The sequence below is a fragment of the Mastigoproctus giganteus genome, chromosome 12 (assembly GCF_048544385.1).
Source record: "Mastigoproctus giganteus isolate SK-2022 chromosome 12, ASM4854438v1, whole genome shotgun sequence".
Classification (NCBI taxonomy): domain Eukaryota; kingdom Metazoa; phylum Arthropoda; class Arachnida; order Uropygi; family Thelyphonidae; genus Mastigoproctus; species Mastigoproctus giganteus.
Window position 1 is genome coordinate 56173939 of NC_143586.1, and position 19941 is coordinate 56193879.

Consider the following 19941-nt stretch of genomic DNA (forward strand, 5'->3'; position numbering starts at 1 on the left):
CAGCGGCATCAGCATATCCTACATCATTCCAACGAATTAAAAACACTAGAGAAAAGCATGCCATAAAATTTCAAACCGCATGTACTCTTCCATATAACAAACCTCTGCAATACTTTGAACTTCTGCATGCCATTAGAACAGCCCACAATGGTGCAGCCGGGCCAGATGGGATTTATTATGTCATGCTTCAACATCTCGATGTCAAAGCTTTAAGACTGCTTCTGGTTTTTTACAATCGTATATTTTTAGAAAACGTTTTTCCAAATTCTTGGCACCACTCTACTGTTTTGGCATTCCTAAAACCTGGGAAAGATCCAACTAACCCCTATAGCTATAGACCGATCTCTCTGTCAAGCTGTCTGAGCAAAATCCTTGAAAAAATTGTCCACAGAAGACTCGTATGGATCATTGAGTCACAACATCTAATGAGCCATAGCCAATATGGCTTTCGTAAAAATAGGTCATGCTTAGATCTTATGGTCAAAGCTGAATTCGCCATTCGAAATGCCTTTGTTAAACGTGAACATCTTGTAATGGTTTCAATAGATATCGAGAAGGCTTTTGACACTACCTGGCGGCATGGCATACTTAGTGATCTTTACTCTCTTGGTTTGCGAGGCAACCTTCCTATTTTTGTTCAGAACTTCCTACGTACTAGATCGTTTCAAGTTCAGTACCAAGATGCCCTCTCCAAAACGTTTATACAGGAAGAAGGAGTGCCACAGGGATCAGTACTGAGTGCCACTTTGTTTGCTCTTAGAATAGATTCCATCACCAATCAGCTTCCAAATACAGTTGAGACCTACCTTTATGCAGATGATCTTTCTATCTCCTGCCATTCCCAAAATATGAGGTCTATTGAACGGCAGCTCCAGATATCACTTAATAAAATTCAACAGTGGGCCAGCCTCAACGGATATCGACTCTCGCAGCAGAAAACAGTTGCCATCCATTTTTGTAGACAGCGCAAACTTCATCTGGATCCTGAACTTCAAATTTATAATGTCTCCATCCCGGTCACTAATAGCATCAGATTTCTAGGATTAACATTTGACAATAAGTTAAATTTTATAGACCACATTAAAAATGTACGTACTTCCTGTCTAAAAAAGTTAAATATACTCAGAGCTTTATCCTCCCAAACATGGGGCGCAGATCGTACATCTCTGCTTCGGCTGTACCGTGCATTAATCAGATCCCGTCTTGATTATGGAGCTCCCATCTATGATTCAGCCAGATTGAGTGCATTGCGTTGGCTTGATCCAATTCAACACAGTGCCTTGAGACTTTCACTCGGTGCTTTCAGAACATCACCAGCACATAGTCTCTACATTGATGCCCATGAACCCCCACTAACTTTACGTAGGAAAACACTGTTATTGAACTATGCTGTCAAGATACAGAGCTGTGCCATGCATCCGACCCAGTCATACCTGTTCAATCCACAATTAGAAAACCTTTTCAGAAATAAACCAAGCGTAGTAAAGCCAGCTGGTCTTCGCCTTCTCGAACTGATGCAAATTTGGAATGTTCCCATCCTTTCTGTGCAACAGACAACAACTTGTCCTCAACCACCATGGGTTCCACCACCTATACCGACCTGTGACACCTACCTCTCTCAATGGGGTAAGAACATTTTACAAACATCAAATATCAAACAACTTCACGAAGCTCACATTCAAAGATACTTTGACTTCTCTCCAATTTATACAGACGGCTCTAAATCTAATTCAAACGTTGGAGCAGCTGCAGTGTTTCCAAATACCGTTATTTCAGCATCCTTGCCATCCGAATTCAGTATCTTCTCAGCTGAATTATATGCTATCAAACTAGCTTTACAGAATCTCTCTTCTGACTGTGCTTTAAAATATGTTATTTACACTGATTCACTCAGCTCAATCTTGGCTTTATGTAACTCCTTAAATAAAGTACACCCTGTTCTAGACGAAATAAAAAGCATATTACTGAAAATTGAAGAACGCCATCAACTGGTCACCTTCTGCTGGATTCCAGCTCATTCTGGCATTTTGGGCAATGAACTGGCTGATAAAGCTGCAAAAAATCCAACTAGCTTCGACTTAACTGATATCCCTGTTCCGCCATCAGATTTTGCATTAACCATTCAGGCTGCATGCCTGTCAAAATGGACAGCAATATGGCACTCTCAAATTAATAATAAACTATTTCAATTTAAACATGATCCAAAAATTTGGCGCTCTAGTGTCCGCACATCAAGACGAGAAGAGGTAGTCCTTTCAAGGGTAAGAATAGGACATACTTACCTGACCCACCTGTATTTACTCACAGGGAATGACCCGCCACAGTGTCCACTTTGTAATATAAATCTGAGTATTAAACACATTCTGATTGACTGCCCTTACTATGAACAAGACAGAACTTCAACCCTACTATCACTGATTAATCTTCGTAGACCAATAACTTTAGAGAATCTCATTGGAGATGACGCAGATATTTCCCAATTTTTCAACTTCTTAAAGCAAACTGGACTTTTTAATCAATTCTGAATTTATGGAACTTTATCATTTCTTTTTATTATAAATGAATAGGCGCATTATAGCCAAAGTAGCTTATGCGCCATCAAACCTCCATATCAACAACAATCATCCATTTAGAATTCCACGCTGGAAGTATGATGAAGCAGACTGGAGTAAATTTTCACTACTCACTGAATTTGATCCTGTACAAATTCAGCAGGAATCAATTGATGAAGCAGTGAAGTATATCACAGAGTGTATTATCCACGCAGCGGCAACTGCAATCCCAAAAACATCCTCCCGATTTCCACGCTTTCCTAAGCCATGGTGGAACCAAGATTGTAAAGAAGCAAGAAAGTTACAAAATCGGTCATGGGGAAAATTCCGACGTTACCCCACCACCGCAAATCTTATAGCTTTTAAACGTGCCCGTGCTAAAGCACGATTTATACGCCGACAGAGCCAAAAGGAATGCTGGGTCAAGTTTACATCTTCAATTAACCAGATGACCAGTACCAAAGTTGTCTGGGATAAAATTCGGAAGATGAAGGGTAAATACAAATCAGCTCCTTCATCTATGTTACAACATAATGGTTGTACATTAGCAGACCCAACTGCTATTGCCAACGCTCTAGGAGAAGTATTCTCCACTATATCTGCTGAAACTTCATACTCTGCTGAGTTTCTAGTGTTAAAGAAGAAAGCGGAGAAACAAAAACTTCAATTCGCTTCAAGCAAAGCCGAAACTTATAACCTGCCTTTTAGTGAAGTGGAATTAACCATTGCACTTGCTACCTCGAAAGTGAGTGCCGCAGGGCCAGATGAAATTCAGTATGAGATGATAAAACATCTATCATCTCACTCTCTAGAGCTGTTGCTACATCTCTACAACCGAATTTATTTGGAGGATCAATTTCCCGTTTCTTGGCGTAGGGCAACTGTCCTCGCTTTTCCAAAGCCAGGAAAAGATCCCAAAATTCCTAGCAACTATCGTCCAATTGCTCTGACCAGTTGCTTATGTAAGATTTTGGAAAAAATGGTGAATGCCCGCCTTATATATTACCTTGAGGCAAATGACCTTTTGAACAAAATTCAGTGCGGCTTCCGAAGGAATCATTCCACTTTGGACCATTTAATCCGACTGGAAACAGCGATTCGCGATGCGTTTTTAAAGCGTGAGCACTTGGTATCAGTCTTCTTTGACATGGAAAAAGCTTATGACACAACCTGGAGGTACGGTGTTTTAAAAGACCTCTATTCTTTTGGTCTGAGAGGCCACCTCCCTATTTTTATCAGAAATTTTTTATCTAAACGACTCTTCCAGGTTCGTGTTAAATCCAGTGTGTCTCGCCTCTTTTGTCAAGAGGAAGGAGTTCCCCAAGGCTCTGTCCTCAGTGTTACGCTGTTTGCAGTCAAAGTTAACTCCATTACAAAACAGCTTCCTCCTTCAGTAAATAGTGCCTTGTACGTTGATGATTTTAGTATTTTCTGTCACTCCTGTAGCATGAGAGTTATTGAACGACAATTGCAACAAGCACTCAATTACCTTAGTTCCTGGGCTTTAACCAATGGGTTTACGTTTTCTGCGCAAAAGACCGTTTGCATACACTTCTGCCGCAAACGGAATCTACATCCTGACCCGGAACTTAGACTGGGACAAAATCCAATTCCTGTGGTAGCAGAAACAAAATTTTTGGGACTTATCTTTGATAAAAAACTGACATTCCTACACCATATCCGTCAGCTTAGAGCAAAATGCATGAGGGGTTTGAACATGCTCAGTGCTATCTCCTCCAACTTTTGGGGAGCAGATAGAAGCACATTATTGCGTCTATACCGAGCACTTGTTCGCTCTAAACTTGACTACGGCTCCCAAGCTTACTCTTCTGCTAGAATTTCTGTACTCCGATGGCTTGACCCAATCCACCATAAAGCCATTCGGATTGCCACAGGGGCTTTCCGTACTTCGCCTGTCCAAAGTCTATACGTTGAAGCCAATGAACCGCCATTGATGCTTCGACGTCAGCAATTGTCGTTACAATATGCTATAAAAATAAAATCCCTGCCTGACCATCCTACGTGGACATCGATTTATATGCCACGGTGGGAAAATCTATATAATACGCGTAAAACTGCCAGTCGGCCTTTTGGTATCAGGATTCAAGAGCTGGTTCATGATATTGGCTTCACGTTGGATAATATATCAACGTCAGTCAAGCAAGATCTTCCCCCTTGGAATATACGATCTCCGTCTTGTGACTTCAGTCTTAGGAGTTGGCTGAAAGCTAACACATCGCCATGTATATATCGGCAACTCTTTGCAGCACACCTTGCCGAACACTCTGAATTCTTGCCGGTATATACAGATGGCTCGAAATCTGAAGAGTTTGTGGGATCTGCTTGTGTCTTCCCAAGCAAAACAATCTGTAATCATATTCCAAGTGAATGTAGCATATACACTGCAGAGCTACACGCAGTAGAACTGGCCTTGGATCATATAAAAACCCACCACTACCAAAAGTGCATGCTATATATGGACTCTCTAAGCGTATTACAGGCCTTATCCACTGTGAGAAGCACTCACCCAGTGTTATGTCGGGTGCAGCAAATATTACACTCCCTCTTAGAGTTAAATTTTGATATTCGCTTTTGCTGGATCCCTAGCCATGTTGGTATCAGAGGCAATGACTTAGCTGATGCAGCAGCAAAATCAGCAACGCCACAAAGTCGCATCAGTTTGTCAGTCCCCTATACAGACTGCAAGCAATCTATCTACAAAAAATTATGCGCGCGTTGGCAAGAAGCTTGGAATGCATGCCCTACCAACAAACTGAATGAAATTAAGCCTGAAATAATGCTTTGGCATTCTAGTCAGCGCAGGGTCCGACGGGAGGAAGTAATTCTTGCTCGGCTACGCATAGGACATTCTCACCTGACGCATTCGTATTTGCTGAGGGCTGATGATTGTCCTGTGTGTAGACATTGTAAAGCAATTTTAAGTATCCGTCATATTTTAGTCGAATGTACATATTTTAATAATGAACGCCGTTCATGTTTTAACCATCTGTCTGAGCCTTATACACTCAGGCAGATTTTATCCGACGATGACAATGTGTCAGATGTATTCAGGTTTTTAGAACTGATTAATCTACATAGTTTTATTTAGACTGCCCTCATGTTTAGCATATTGTAAATGGTCTATGCCATATTTTTGTGTATAATATATTAACTAGATATGCTATTTTATATTTTATATTTTATTACCCTAGACTTGGCGCATGATAGCCTTAGTTGCTGATGCGCCATTAAACGTCCAATAACCAACCAACCAACCAACCCTACCTTCCCGAAAAGAGACCGAAAAAAATCCTCCTCAAACAAAAAACAGTCAGATGAATCGTCCTCATCTAAACCAAAATGAACCACAGCATCTTACAATGGAATTGCAGAGGCTTTCGTTCAAACACAGACGATATTCAATACCTAATTAATCAATATTCTCCGGTTGCCTTTTGTTTACAGGAAACTTACCTAACCACACAAATTTCTCCTTCGATAAAGAACTATTGCATTTATCGAAGAGATCGAAATACCGCTAGCGCTGCCCATGGTGGTGTGGCAATCTTAGTAAATTCAAAGATCCCAACTAAACATATCCCACTCCAAACTAATATAGAAGCTGTTGCTGTTCGTATAATTCTCCATAGTGCAATAACACTAGTCTCAATATACCTACCGCCAAACTGTACTAACTCTTTAAAAGATCTTGAAGACCTCTTTATACAGGTACCTCCACCTCTCTGTATATTAGGGGACTTTAACGGGCACCACCCATTATGGGGCTCTCCTAAATTGGATAGACGAGGCCGACTAATTGAAAGTTTTTTGGATGCACTAAATCTCACTATACTCAATACAGGTGCAGCGACACACGTACAGCTTCCAACAGGACACACCTCAGCAATAGATCTCTCAATTTGTTCACCAGTACTTGTCCTGGGAAGCCATAGAGTGGTATGTAATAAACGATCCCATGGGCAGTGACCACTTCCCAATAGTATGCAACTTTCTAAAAGCAAAGACTCCTTCAATTCAACCCTGCGGAAAGTGAAAATTTGTCCGAGCAGACTGGGCAAAATTTCAATCATCAATTGACCTCGATGAGGAAAAAATCCGCCTCCAGCACATTGATGATGTGACAGATTACATCACGTCGCATCTTCTAAATGTGGCTAAAGAAACAATACCAATATCAAATCCGCCGGGCCGACAGCATTATAATTACTGGTGGAATGACAAATGCACCACAGCAAAGAGAGCAAAAAATAAAGCCTGGAATTTGTTTCGGAAATGTCCGAGCACAGTCAATCTCATTAATTATAAGATATTAAGGGCAAAAGCACGCTTCATACAAAAACAAGCAAAGAAAGAATCCTGGACCCGTTTTGCATCCACTTTTCACAGAAATACCGATCCCAAAATAATATGGAAAAAAATTAGACAGCTGTCTGGTAAGTTTCCTACCATACCTTCTCCAATCCTCTCCTGGAATGGCCCCTCGACGTGGGCACCTGTACGTGGTGAGGGGACCTCCCAGTGACGCTGCTGGACTTCCAGACTAGCATCACTGGGATCCAACGCCCACAGCCTAGGTTCCGGGCTTACATCAATGGAATCCGGCGTGTTTGCCGTGCGCTGCGACCCGTGGAAATTCGGAAAGGGGGATCCTGGTGGTTGAGGGGCCCAGCTTCAATACACCACTTTGGCCCCTGCTTCGACAAGACGGGCGGTCCCGGACCGGCTCGACTGGGATCAATCGGCGGGTGGTTTTATACTGCTAGGGTCAACTGCGTTCCAATAAGTCTCCCTCCCTTTGGTCCTGGGACGGGATAAAGACTTATTGGTAACGTGGGTATGGTGTTCTAAGCGAACTCGGCGTCCCATTCGTGTACGCAGTACCTGCTAGTTCACGAGTGGGCGTCCCCTCGTTGGGCTCGGTGGTGGGTGAGGTACTTAGGCATCAGACATTTTCTTTTTACTCTTATGAGTAATTTAAATCTTTCAAACCCCTCTGGGGCCTCTACGAGGTCCCTACCTGAAATTGATGATGATAATATAACATCAAAAAAGAAACACCGAACAGAAGCTGCACCACCTCCTGTACCTCGATTCCTTATCATACATTCTACCGGTGAAAAGGATATAGGTAAAATGTCGCCCTTCTTCATTCAGAAGGGTCTTGAAGGGCTGGCAGGGTCCCCGAAGTCGGTAAAACGACTTAGATCGGGTGACCTTTTAGTTGAAACTTCCTCAGTGCGACATTCAGAATCGCTCCTCCAAGCAACATCTCTTGGGGGAATTCCAATTAAGATATCACCACACAGGACATTGAATACATCGCGTGGCGTAATTGCCGAGTGGGATCTCCTTGAAACATCTGAAGAGGAGATATGCACCGAACTGAGAGATCAAGGAGTTACAGCTGTTAAGAGGATATTTATGCGTAAGGAGGGAAAACTAGTTCCAACTAGGGTTCTTATCCTTACATTTAACACACCTAAACCGCCTACTTCCATCAAGGCTGGTTATTTGAACTGTCCTGTAAGGCTGTATATTCCAAACCCGTTGCGATGTTTCAAATGCCAAAAATATGGCCACTCTCAGATGTCATGTCGTGGATCACCTGCTTGTGCCCGCTGTGGAGCAAAAGAACATGACACAAAGGAATGTTCTGCCTCGAAACCAGCATGCTTGAACTGTGGCGGTGAACACCCTGCATATTCAAGAGCATGCCAAAGATGGAAAGACGAAAAACAAATTCAAAAAATCAAGACGGAACAGAACATCCCATATGTGGAAGCGAAGAAACAGGTAACACCAGTAAACAGTGGAAAATCTTATGCACAAGCAGTTTTGAGGAAGGTTTCAATTTCGACGCAAACTGATATTTCAATATCGCCACGTGATTCTTTTGCACCCCAAGCTAGATACTTGTTGACACAAGCACAGCAAGATAAAGCAGTCGCTACTCCCATTTCAATACCACCGAAGGAAGTAGCACCTAAAGGAAAATCACCTCCAACAAAAACCCCGCCTGTTATTAGTGAGGTACAGGAGGAAATGGAGGTAAATGAAGAAGCTGAAAGTGCAGAAGAATCTATTCTGGATCTTCATCCAGAGGAAGAAATGGATATTGGGCGCCCTCAATTTCCCAAAGGCAGAATAAAACCCAAAGCGGGCCAATCAAAACCCGCATCACTTCGGAAGCCAGTCAACGGATCCACTAATTCCAAGTAATAATGGCTAAATTACTGCAATGGAATTGTCGTGGATTGCGACGAAATATGGAGGATGTCAAAATGCTAATGCGCAAATATGAACCTATTTGCTTTTGCTTGCAGGAAACGTACCTAAAGGCAAATGATGACCCCATCTTTCGAAATCTTTCTGTTGTTCGTAAAGACAGAAACGGGGATGGCCCGGCCCATGGAGGAGTCGCAATCCTTGTGGGCAACCATACCCCTTTCTCACAAGTTCAATTGAACACTAATTTAGAAGCAGTAGCCATTCGTTTAGCAATAGGGTCTTTACTTACAATATGTTCTATATATTTGCCTCCTGGTACACACATTTCCCAGGTAGATCTCGACGATCTTATTACGCAATTGCCCTCTCCTTTTTGCCTTCTTGGAGACTTTAATGGACATAGTACCCTGTGGGGTAGTGCAGAAACTAATGAACGAGGTCGTATTGTTGAACGTTTTCTCGACAATAACGGCCTGTCGTTACTAAATATGGGAATAAACACCTATTTCCATATGCCTACCCGTACTTTCTCTGCCATCGATCTTTCCATCTGTTCGCCTTCTCTGCTACCTTTGCTTTCCTGGGAAGTGGAACAGAATCCTTATGGAAGCGACCATTTCCCCGTAATATCTACCATTGTGAATGGACAACCTTGTCATCCATTTAGAATTCCACGCTGGAAGTATGATGAAGCAGACTGGAGTAAATTTTCACTACTCACTGAATTTGATCCTGTACAAATTCAGCAGGAATCAATTGATGAAGCAGTGAAGTATATCACAGAGTGTATTATCCACGCAGCGGCAACTGCAATCCCAAAAACATCCTCCCGATTTCCACGCTTTCCTAAGCCATGGTGGAACCAAGATTGTAAAGAAGCAAGAAAGTTACAAAATCGGTCATGGGGAAAATTCCGACGTTACCCCACCACCGCAAATCTTATAGCTTTTAAACGTGCCCGTGCTAAAGCACGATTTATACGCCGACAGAGCCAAAAGGAATGCTGGGTCAAGTTTACATCTTCAATTAACCAGATGACCAGTACCAAAGTTGTCTGGGATAAAATTCGGAAGATGAAGGGTAAATACAAATCAGCTCCTTCATCTATGTTACAACATAATGGTTGTACATTAGCAGACCCAACTGCTATTGCCAACGCTCTAGGAGAAGTATTCTCCACTATATCTGCTGAAACTTCATACTCTGCTGAGTTTCTAGTGTTAAAGAAGAAAGCGGAGAAACAAAAACTTCAATTCGCTTCAAGCAAAGCCGAAACTTATAACCTGCCTTTTAGTGAAGTGGAATTAACCATTGCACTTGCTACCTCGAAAGTGAGTGCCGCAGGGCCAGATGAAATTCAGTATGAGATGATAAAACATCTATCATCTCACTCTCTAGAGCTGTTGCTACATCTCTACAACCGAATTTATTTGGAGGATCAATTTCCCGTTTCTTGGCGTAGGGCAACTGTCCTCGCTTTTCCAAAGCCAGGAAAAGATCCCAAAATTCCTAGCAACTATCGTCCAATTGCTCTGACCAGTTGCTTATGTAAGATTTTGGAAAAAATGGTGAATGCCCGCCTTATATATTACCTTGAGGCAAATGACCTTTTGAACAAAATTCAGTGCGGCTTCCGAAGGAATCATTCCACTTTGGACCATTTAATCCGACTGGAAACAGCGATTCGCGATGCGTTTTTAAAGCGTGAGCACTTGGTATCAGTCTTCTTTGACATGGAAAAAGCTTATGACACAACCTGGAGGTACGGTGTTTTAAAAGACCTCTATTCTTTTGGTCTGAGAGGCCACCTCCCTATTTTTATCAGAAATTTTTTATCTAAACGACTCTTCCAGGTTCGTGTTAAATCCAGTGTGTCTCGCCTCTTTTGTCAAGAGGAAGGAGTTCCCCAAGGCTCTGTCCTCAGTGTTACGCTGTTTGCAGTCAAAGTTAACTCCATTACAAAACAGCTTCCTCCTTCAGTAAATAGTGCCTTGTACGTTGATGATTTTAGTATTTTCTGTCACTCCTGTAGCATGAGAGTTATTGAACGACAATTGCAACAAGCACTCAATTACCTTAGTTCCTGGGCTTTAACCAATGGGTTTACGTTTTCTGCGCAAAAGACCGTTTGCATACACTTCTGCCGCAAACGGAATCTACATCCTGACCCGGAACTTAGACTGGGACAAAATCCAATTCCTGTGGTAGCAGAAACAAAATTTTTGGGACTTATCTTTGATAAAAAACTGACATTCCTACACCATATCCGTCAGCTTAGAGCAAAATGCATGAGGGGTTTGAACATGCTCAGTGCTATCTCCTCCAACTTTTGGGGAGCAGATAGAAGCACATTATTGCGTCTATACCGAGCACTTGTTCGCTCTAAACTTGACTACGGCTCCCAAGCTTACTCTTCTGCTAGAATTTCTGTACTCCGATGGCTTGACCCAATCCACCATAAAGCCATTCGGATTGCCACAGGGGCTTTCCGTACTTCGCCTGTCCAAAGTCTATACGTTGAAGCCAATGAACCGCCATTGATGCTTCGACGTCAGCAATTGTCGTTACAATATGCTATAAAAATAAAATCCCTGCCTGACCATCCTACGTGGACATCGATTTATATGCCACGGTGGGAAAATCTATATAATACGCGTAAAACTGCCAGTCGGCCTTTTGGTATCAGGATTCAAGAGCTGGTTCATGATATTGGCTTCACGTTGGATAATATATCAACGTCAGTCAAGCAAGATCTTCCCCCTTGGAATATACGATCTCCGTCTTGTGACTTCAGTCTTAGGAGTTGGCTGAAAGCTAACACATCGCCATGTATATATCGGCAACTCTTTGCAGCACACCTTGCCGAACACTCTGAATTCTTGCCGGTATATACAGATGGCTCGAAATCTGAAGAGTTTGTGGGATCTGCTTGTGTCTTCCCAAGCAAAACAATCTGTAATCATATTCCAAGTGAATGTAGCATATACACTGCAGAGCTACACGCAGTAGAACTGGCCTTGGATCATATAAAAACCCACCACTACCAAAAGTGCATGCTATATATGGACTCTCTAAGCGTATTACAGGCCTTATCCACTGTGAGAAGCACTCACCCAGTGTTATGTCGGGTGCAGCAAATATTACACTCCCTCTTAGAGTTAAATTTTGATATTCGCTTTTGCTGGATCCCTAGCCATGTTGGTATCAGAGGCAATGACTTAGCTGATGCAGCAGCAAAATCAGCAACGCCACAAAGTCGCATCAGTTTGTCAGTCCCCTATACAGACTGCAAGCAATCTATCTACAAAAAATTATGCGCGCGTTGGCAAGAAGCTTGGAATGCATGCCCTACCAACAAACTGAATGAAATTAAGCCTGAAATAATGCTTTGGCATTCTAGTCAGCGCAGGGTCCGACGGGAGGAAGTAATTCTTGCTCGGCTACGCATAGGACATTCTCACCTGACGCATTCGTATTTGCTGAGGGCTGATGATTGTCCTGTGTGTAGACATTGTAAAGCAATTTTAAGTATCCGTCATATTTTAGTCGAATGTACATATTTTAATAATGAACGCCGTTCATGTTTTAACCATCTGTCTGAGCCTTATACACTCAGGCAGATTTTATCCGACGATGACAATGTGTCAGATGTATTCAGGTTTTTAGAACTGATTAATCTACATAGTTTTATTTAGACTGCCCTCATGTTTAGCATATTGTAAATGGTCTATGCCATATTTTTGTGTATAATATATTAACTAGATATGCTATTTTATATTTTATATTTTATTACCCTAGACTTGGCGCATGATAGCCTTAGTTGCTGATGCGCCATTAAACGTCCAATAACCAACCAACCAACCAACCTCGAAATCAGAATTATCTGTCGGATCTTCTGCTATCTTTCCAGATCACACTATATCTGGGAAGATTCCTCACGAATGCAGCATATACACAGCTCAGATGTTATTCTAAAGAGTCATCCTTAGCCCACATTAAAACCCACAAGTACCAAAGGTGTGTGGTGTATACTACAGGAAAATAAAGTGTGATCTTCATCCATTCCTGTCCCGGATCCAGCAAACTTTACTTTCTCTTTCAGAGTGTTCATTTGACGCTCTTTTCTACTAGAATCCAAGCCACATTGGGATCACGGGTAATGAACTGGCGGACGCTGCGGCTAGATCACCAAAACCCCAGAACAGTCGTAGCTCGTTAGTCCCTTATACTCATACAATAACCAGAAACCAGTTACCCTTCAACAGATCTTGGACAATTCTGCGAATATAGACGAATTGTTTAATTTTATTTGGCAAATCAGATTTGATAAACAAATCTGAAAAAAATGTTTGATTTACATTAAAAACATGGAAAGACACATCTTGGCCATTGATGCCCTTGTGTCTTAAAACCATTAAACAACAACAACAGTCCCTTATACAGACCACAGGCAGATAATACACTCAAAATTACTCCCTCAATAATTTTGATTGTATTACCTGTTTGTAGTCTGTATAATAAGGACAGGGCAGCTGATAACAATCTTGGCATGGACAGGACACGAACAAGTTTTATCAGATAAAGCCTGTAATCCAACAGTGGCAGCCTAGTCTGCGCAGGAACCGCAGCGAGGAAGTTGTTCTTGCTCGTCTCCGCATAGGACATAGTCATCTGACGCATGCAGTCTTGTCGAGGCAGATAACTCCTACTCCTCCTTTTTATGCGAGTGTCCATGTTATAGGCACGATCGTGTTTTATATTTTAATGCTTTATACAGAATAGATATAGATTTTTAAAATCAATAAACCGTTTGTCTTGTGTATAAATGTAACATTAAACCTTTCTGCACATTTATGTTTCTTATGCATTTTAGCATAGTCGCCTAATTAGTTAGATCACTGATATTTTTACTGTTATTTTTTTATGTTATTTTTTTATGGGAAGTGGTTTTGGCGCATTATAGCCCTAGTTGCTGATGGGCCAATAAAATTTAAATCAAATCAAATCTGAAAAGAGATATTGTCATTGGGACAGATATTTCTGCGAAGAAAAGATGACTTCTACATTGGAGAAGTGTTAAGTACCATGGATGAACCAGGTGACTGTTTCTAATGCACTAAAGCTGCTAGTCTTAACAGTTGGATAATTGTACCTAAAGTTATTAAACTTTTCTATTCCGTTGTGCCTCAGGTTCTCCTATATGTAAAGTAGATTCTGTCTTGTTTATAGTAAAAACGAAAGCTCACTTATTCTACCAAAAAGAATAGCTGAAAAACGAAATACGTAGATTGTAAAAAATGCAATTAATCAATCACGTGATACAGTTTTCCAATAACAAACCAATGTTTCTTGTATCTCGCAGATCTCTGACTGGAGGTTCCCCTACAAGAAGTCCTTCCATCCCGTGTGCATGCACGAGCACAAGAAGCTGCGGAGGGTTCTCCTTCGATACTGCGACCGTGGAGTCGACCCCGGGCTGCGATCCTACGAATTCTACGAGGCGTTGACTTGCGCGTGCCAGGTGTGCCAGACATCTTCCGCCAGCTGCGAAGGCGTCCCATTTCGAGCTCCAGTTTCTTAAGGACCTGCGATGGAACGGATAATGACCGATGTCTCCCCCTTCAACTTCCCCTGTGTCCCCCCCAACTAGATGAGATCCTCTCCGAGGTCCACGGAAAGGGAGTTTCCAATGCGAAGGGACTTGATTGCACTGAGATGGGATTTCCGGAGGGAATGTATGCGGTGTACGGGCTGGTTTACTCTTACCTCCTCCTCCCAATCCACCCCTCCCGATGTTAAGTGATTTAAGTGTCTGAAGTGATCATCGCTACAGCATCCCAGCAGTTAAAGCCAACCCGACGTTACTGAATGTTTCATGTTCCCTGTAGATGTTCCCGCATATATTTTCGCAATTGGTACGTGCACAAATAAAGATTATTTCGTTTTTGTATCGCTGGAGGAACATATGTCTGCTGTCCTCTATTACTCTTGAAGCTATTTTACAAAGTTAATGAAAATCACTTGACATTTAAACCGCCAACTACACGTAGTACACACGCACACGTACACAAAGGATACAAATTTTAGGATTTGAATCTCAGCTTTTTATTTTAATTAACCGAGATTGCGCTGCTTTTTTACACGAAGAAAGCCTCATAACTTCTCAAGACAGTGCGAAAAGAAAACCCAGTTATACTACATGAAGTTCACCTTCCACAGTAAGGTACATCATAATGCAACGTAAATTTATTTGACTGGAAACCTTATTCTTTGACAGAAATGCTTATCAAACAGTAACTCTTCATAGCAGGTATTTTTCCTAAAAATATTTGGTATCAAGACTATCAAAAACGGAAAATTGTATAATTCTCCACTCCAAAATACGATGTAATGTTCATAATCCGTATATCATCAAAGATGTTGGAGTAATGGAAAAACATTTCCTTTGTTTGATTTTTATTTGTTTTTTTTTATCTGTTTATTTTTTTTGTTTGATTTGTATTGTTTATTTACAAATGATTTTGTGTCTTTATTTATTTACAAAATATAAGAATATGGTGCTCTGGACACCTTTACAACAACTTGCCTCAGTACTGAACTACTTTAAACAACACTTCCGATTTCAACAGTAAAGGTGTTTATAGTAATGCAGTGCCGGAAAAACCTACCATATCTTCAGTTATCTGTAAACGCTGTAAAGTCCAGCCCTTTTCAATATAGAACTCTATAAAAACTATAAAGTCGTATAAACAAGCGTTTGTCTTTAAGAATCATTTCAGGATTCTTGCCAAACTATCTGCCTTTTAAACTTTTTTGTGGCTAGCAGGATTTAAGTGCGTAGCTAATACAATGCAAAATAAACTCTCACAGTAGAACAAACTGCATTTTCAATGAGTTGCCTTGTATTGCATTACTTTCAAACAGACGACCTCCACAAAAAAGGTCACTCGGCCATTTGTTGAAAAGATGAGACCACTGTCAGGGTCTGTTTCAGGACTAACTGATCCCTCATCAGACAGTAAAATCAAAGCTATGCGGCTGATTATAGAGCGATTACCTAAAATTTCAGGAACTTGGCCAGGACCAATCATGGCAAAACAGAAGGCTCAGTCGGTTTGACGCCAGAATCACATGAAAAGAAGGTGTCAACGATGGTAGGTTCTTTACTAAGTAGGGTAAAAACGTGAGCGTTAATCAATAAGTTCTATTCGAGGCAAGTAACTACATCATAGGACATTACAATTGAGTTATAAGGCAGATATCCTGATAGCAGGGAAGCCGGTTAGCTGGCACCGTTCGTTAAAGATGTCTTTTGCAAATTCTTGGAAGATTTCAAAAGTTTCCTTATTTACAATTAAATCGTCGTCACTTCCAGAGATAAAATGATGAGATGTAGTTGAGATTTGTTATCGAAGGTTTTGGTATACTGGTCAAGAATAAATCACGTGTTGCCCTTGCTCGATACCACCGCAAAAGCAAGAATCTGTTGAGGTGAGATTAAACTGTAGGAACTTCGCATTCAATGATCCCTGTCCTGTTATTAAGTATGATGTGCAGAGACTGGGGAAGAACCATTTCTGTACAATGTTGGAATTGGTAAATGAAATGTCAGATATGAACAACTTGGTAACAATACCTTTGGTAGACAATAACCACCTGGATTGTCAACCGTTGGTAAAAGATTCCAGCATATCTCTTTTTTGTTTCTTTGGGTCAGCAGTTGGATCAACAGAAATATTTAGGAAGGTAACGTAGACATGTAGACACGTATAGTATTTTATACAGGACGGCACTTGAACGTCAGTTCCACTCCGCTTTAGTACACTGTGTTGAATGCAGAGCTCTATGAAATGCCAGAAATGTCAGTAGTGTTATGTTTGTGCGTGTGTGCGTGTTGTTTAGTTGTTTCTGGCCACTTGGTCACCAGGAAGACGATCACCTGGAAAGCCAGCCCAATGTCCGTCTATATCATGGGGACGTGGGCCAAAAGTACGCATATACTGTGGCTGACCTCTACTAATTCATACTCTGTGTCCTCTTCGCTGTTCCAACCTAGGATTGGGTCAGGTGAATAGAATAGAATAGAATAGAATCTTTAATTGCATCAATGATAGACATACAATTAGTCCCGTCACGGCATGGTGGTGCCAGGGGTTAACAAAACATATTTACAAAAGAGATACACATGAGAAAAAAAAGATAAATCAGATTATTAACAAAGCACAGTTTTACATTTTCAGTTCGACGAGGATACCCTTCCTGTATTTTTTATTATTGACCACTTCTTGGAGGTCCCCGTCGATGGCTTGCAGTGAGGGCAGCATTTGCTTTGGCAGGAATCTGTCGGTTAGTACTAGCCGGTTACGGTTTGCTAGCAGCTGTGCTGAAGACCGGAGATAAGGGGGAGGAATGCGCCAAGAGCAGTGATCCCAGAAGTTCGGCTCTGTAATTTTACCGGTGGCCATCTTGATGGTGAACAGCAGCCTTCTTTCTGCGATGTAGGACCGGAGCCTGCGTAGTTGAAGAGCTTCTGCTAACTGCGTTGATCTGAGAGCTGGGGGAAGGTGGAGTTTGCTGTTGGCCCATTTTAGAAGCCAGAATTCGGCAGAGAATATTCTTTTGATGTTGGATTCGGCGGCCGAGGCCCATATCTCTGAAGCATACAGTATTGTCGGGTAAAGGATTGATACGATGTATCTTTTTACCAGTTGTGGGTCGGTGGTGTGGAGCAGCTGTTGTTTGGCGACCCAGCGTAGTGAGTTCAGCCTCGACTGTATGAGGTTTATGTGATCGTTGAAAGATAGTTTGGAGTCGAAAACGACCCCCAGATCTTTGTGTGTTTGAACACTTGGAACTGAGGAGCCGTTAAGCACAGGCTCCAACGTTGTTGGGCTGCCCTTTAGAGAGTAAGTTATTTGTGCTGATTTTAGGGGGTTGATTTGGAGGTTGAAGGTATTGAGGTAGTCAGCCATGTCCTGCAGTTTGCTAGTGATTTGCTGAGTGATTTCGGCTGCCGAGTTGGATGGCGATATTTTAGTAAGGAGCTTGACATCGTCAGCATATGTGATCCAATTGCACTTATTGGTCACAAATGGCACCATGATTGCTGAGAAGAGAATGCCAGACAGGACCCCCCCCTTGAGGTACACCGGCAGTTATGTGGCGCGTGAAGGTCTTTGTTCCGATCTTTAGAACAAGGGTCCTCTTCGATAGGAGAGATTCTAGGAACCAGAGAACATCGCCGCGAAAATTGAAGTAGTTTTCTAAGAGACGTAGGAGATTAGGTATATAGATGGCATCAAAAGCGGAATGGATGTCAAGATATATAACTGACAATTCCTGTCTTTGTTCGAAGGCATCTAAGATGTGCAGAGTGGTTGTTACAAGGTTAGTTATAGTTGACCTTCCTGATATCCCATAGTGTATTTGCTGAGGACTGTCACGGAGAATTTGATGGGTGACAGACGGTAGCAATGCTTTCTCCAGAATTTTTAGCAATACAGAGGCGCAAGCGATGGGCCTATGTTGGCTTGGGAGCGTCGATTGTTGGTGCTTAGGAAGGGGCCAGACAGAGTACCTGTTCCACTGGGGTGGAAAGAAATGAACTTCGAGGCATCTGTTGTATAGGCTGAGGAGTGAGTCGATGATGAAGACACTTAAACATTTGATTATGAACTGGGGGATGCCATCGTCACCGGTGGTTGTTGTGAGAGGGAGAGTATTAATGGCCTGCATCAGTTGTTGCTTGGAAATTCGGATCGTAGCGAGACTATCAGTGAGATGAGAGCGGTTGAGGAGTGGCCGATTAGGTAGAGCTGGAGGTTGATTAGAAAATCTGGCGACATAGTTGAGCCAGTCAATTGGGTCGATGTTGCTGGAAGAACTAGCCTTTGTTTTGTAGAATGGTTTTCCCCTTTTTAGGGTTCTTTCGAGGTTCTTTTTAATTGAAGCTGATTTGTTTCTGTTGAATTCGGCCCTGGCTTTGGAGAATGAAATACGGTCTTGGACATCGCCGGAAGCTTCCGGCGATGTCCATCAAAGCCTTCCGTCTTTTTCTGTCTTCTGTCATTCTCTCCCACTCAGTTCGTTCACCCTTCCTTTCCACATCTTCCCTATGAATAGGTGCACTATAGTCCCGAAACTTATGCGCCCCTAAACCCCATAACACACACACACACACACACACACACACACACACACACACACACACACACACACACACACCCTCGACGTGGGCACCTGTACGTGGTGAGGGGACCTCCCAGTGACGCTGCTGGACTCCCAGACTAGCATCACTGGGATCCAACGCCCACAGCCCAGGTTCCAGGCTTACATCAATGGAATCCGGCGTGTTTGCCGTGCGCTGCGACCCGTGGAAATTCGGAAAGGGGGATCCTGGTGGTTGAGGGGCCCAGCTTCAATACACCACTTTGGCCCCTGCTTCGACAAGACGGGTGGTCCTGGAAGGCCCGGCTAGGATCAATCGGCTAGTAGGCTCGCCTGCGAGGGTCAACCGTGTCAATGCCACGCCCCTACCCTCATGGTCCGAGGGACAGGATTCAGGCTGGCGGCGGTGCGGGTATAGTGTCTGGGTAGCCCTGGCGTCCCACTCCCGAGCGCATTTATTGCATGCCGGGTAGTGGGCGTCCCTTTGGGCTCCGTGGTGGGTGGGGAGCCCGGGCACTGAACAATTTAAATAACTTCATGAATCCTGATAAACGTATTCCTTCAGGGGCCCCAACCCGGTCCCTATCTGAAAATAATGACGGAGAGGCAGATAGCATTATTGCTACAAAGAGGCAGCGAACCGAACTACCATCAGGGCCTGTCCCAAGGTTCTTAATAATGCATTCCACCAATGAAACACCGATTGGTAAAATGTCGCCCTTTTTTATACAAAAAGGGTTGGATGGGTTAGCAGGTACACCCAAGTCAGTTAAGAGGCTCCGTTCTGGGGACCTCTTGATTGAAACAAAAAATGACGGGCAGTCTGAACATCTACTCCGAGTAACATCAATCGGAGGTATACCCATAACAGTGACACCACACAGAACACTAAATTCATCGAGAGGTGTCATTTCGGAGTGGGACCTTCTCGACGTCACCGAGGAGGAAATCTGCTCCGAATTAAAACCACAGG

At 42.5% G+C, this 19941-nt stretch overlaps 1 protein-coding gene across 1 annotated transcript in view; it reads left to right on the forward strand.

Moving 5' to 3' along the window:
- Positions 1-14580, forward strand: part of LOC150077079 (thyrostimulin beta-5 subunit-like) — a 214829-nt gene extending 200249 nt beyond the window's left edge. Inside the window, exon 3 of the mRNA XM_090386774.1 lies at positions 14164-14580. Coding sequence (XP_090242900.1) covers positions 14164-14382 — 219 coding nt within the window. The 3' untranslated portion in view covers positions 14383-14580. The remainder of the gene's footprint in view (positions 1-14163) is intronic.
- Positions 14581-19941: the final 5361 nt, after the last annotated feature.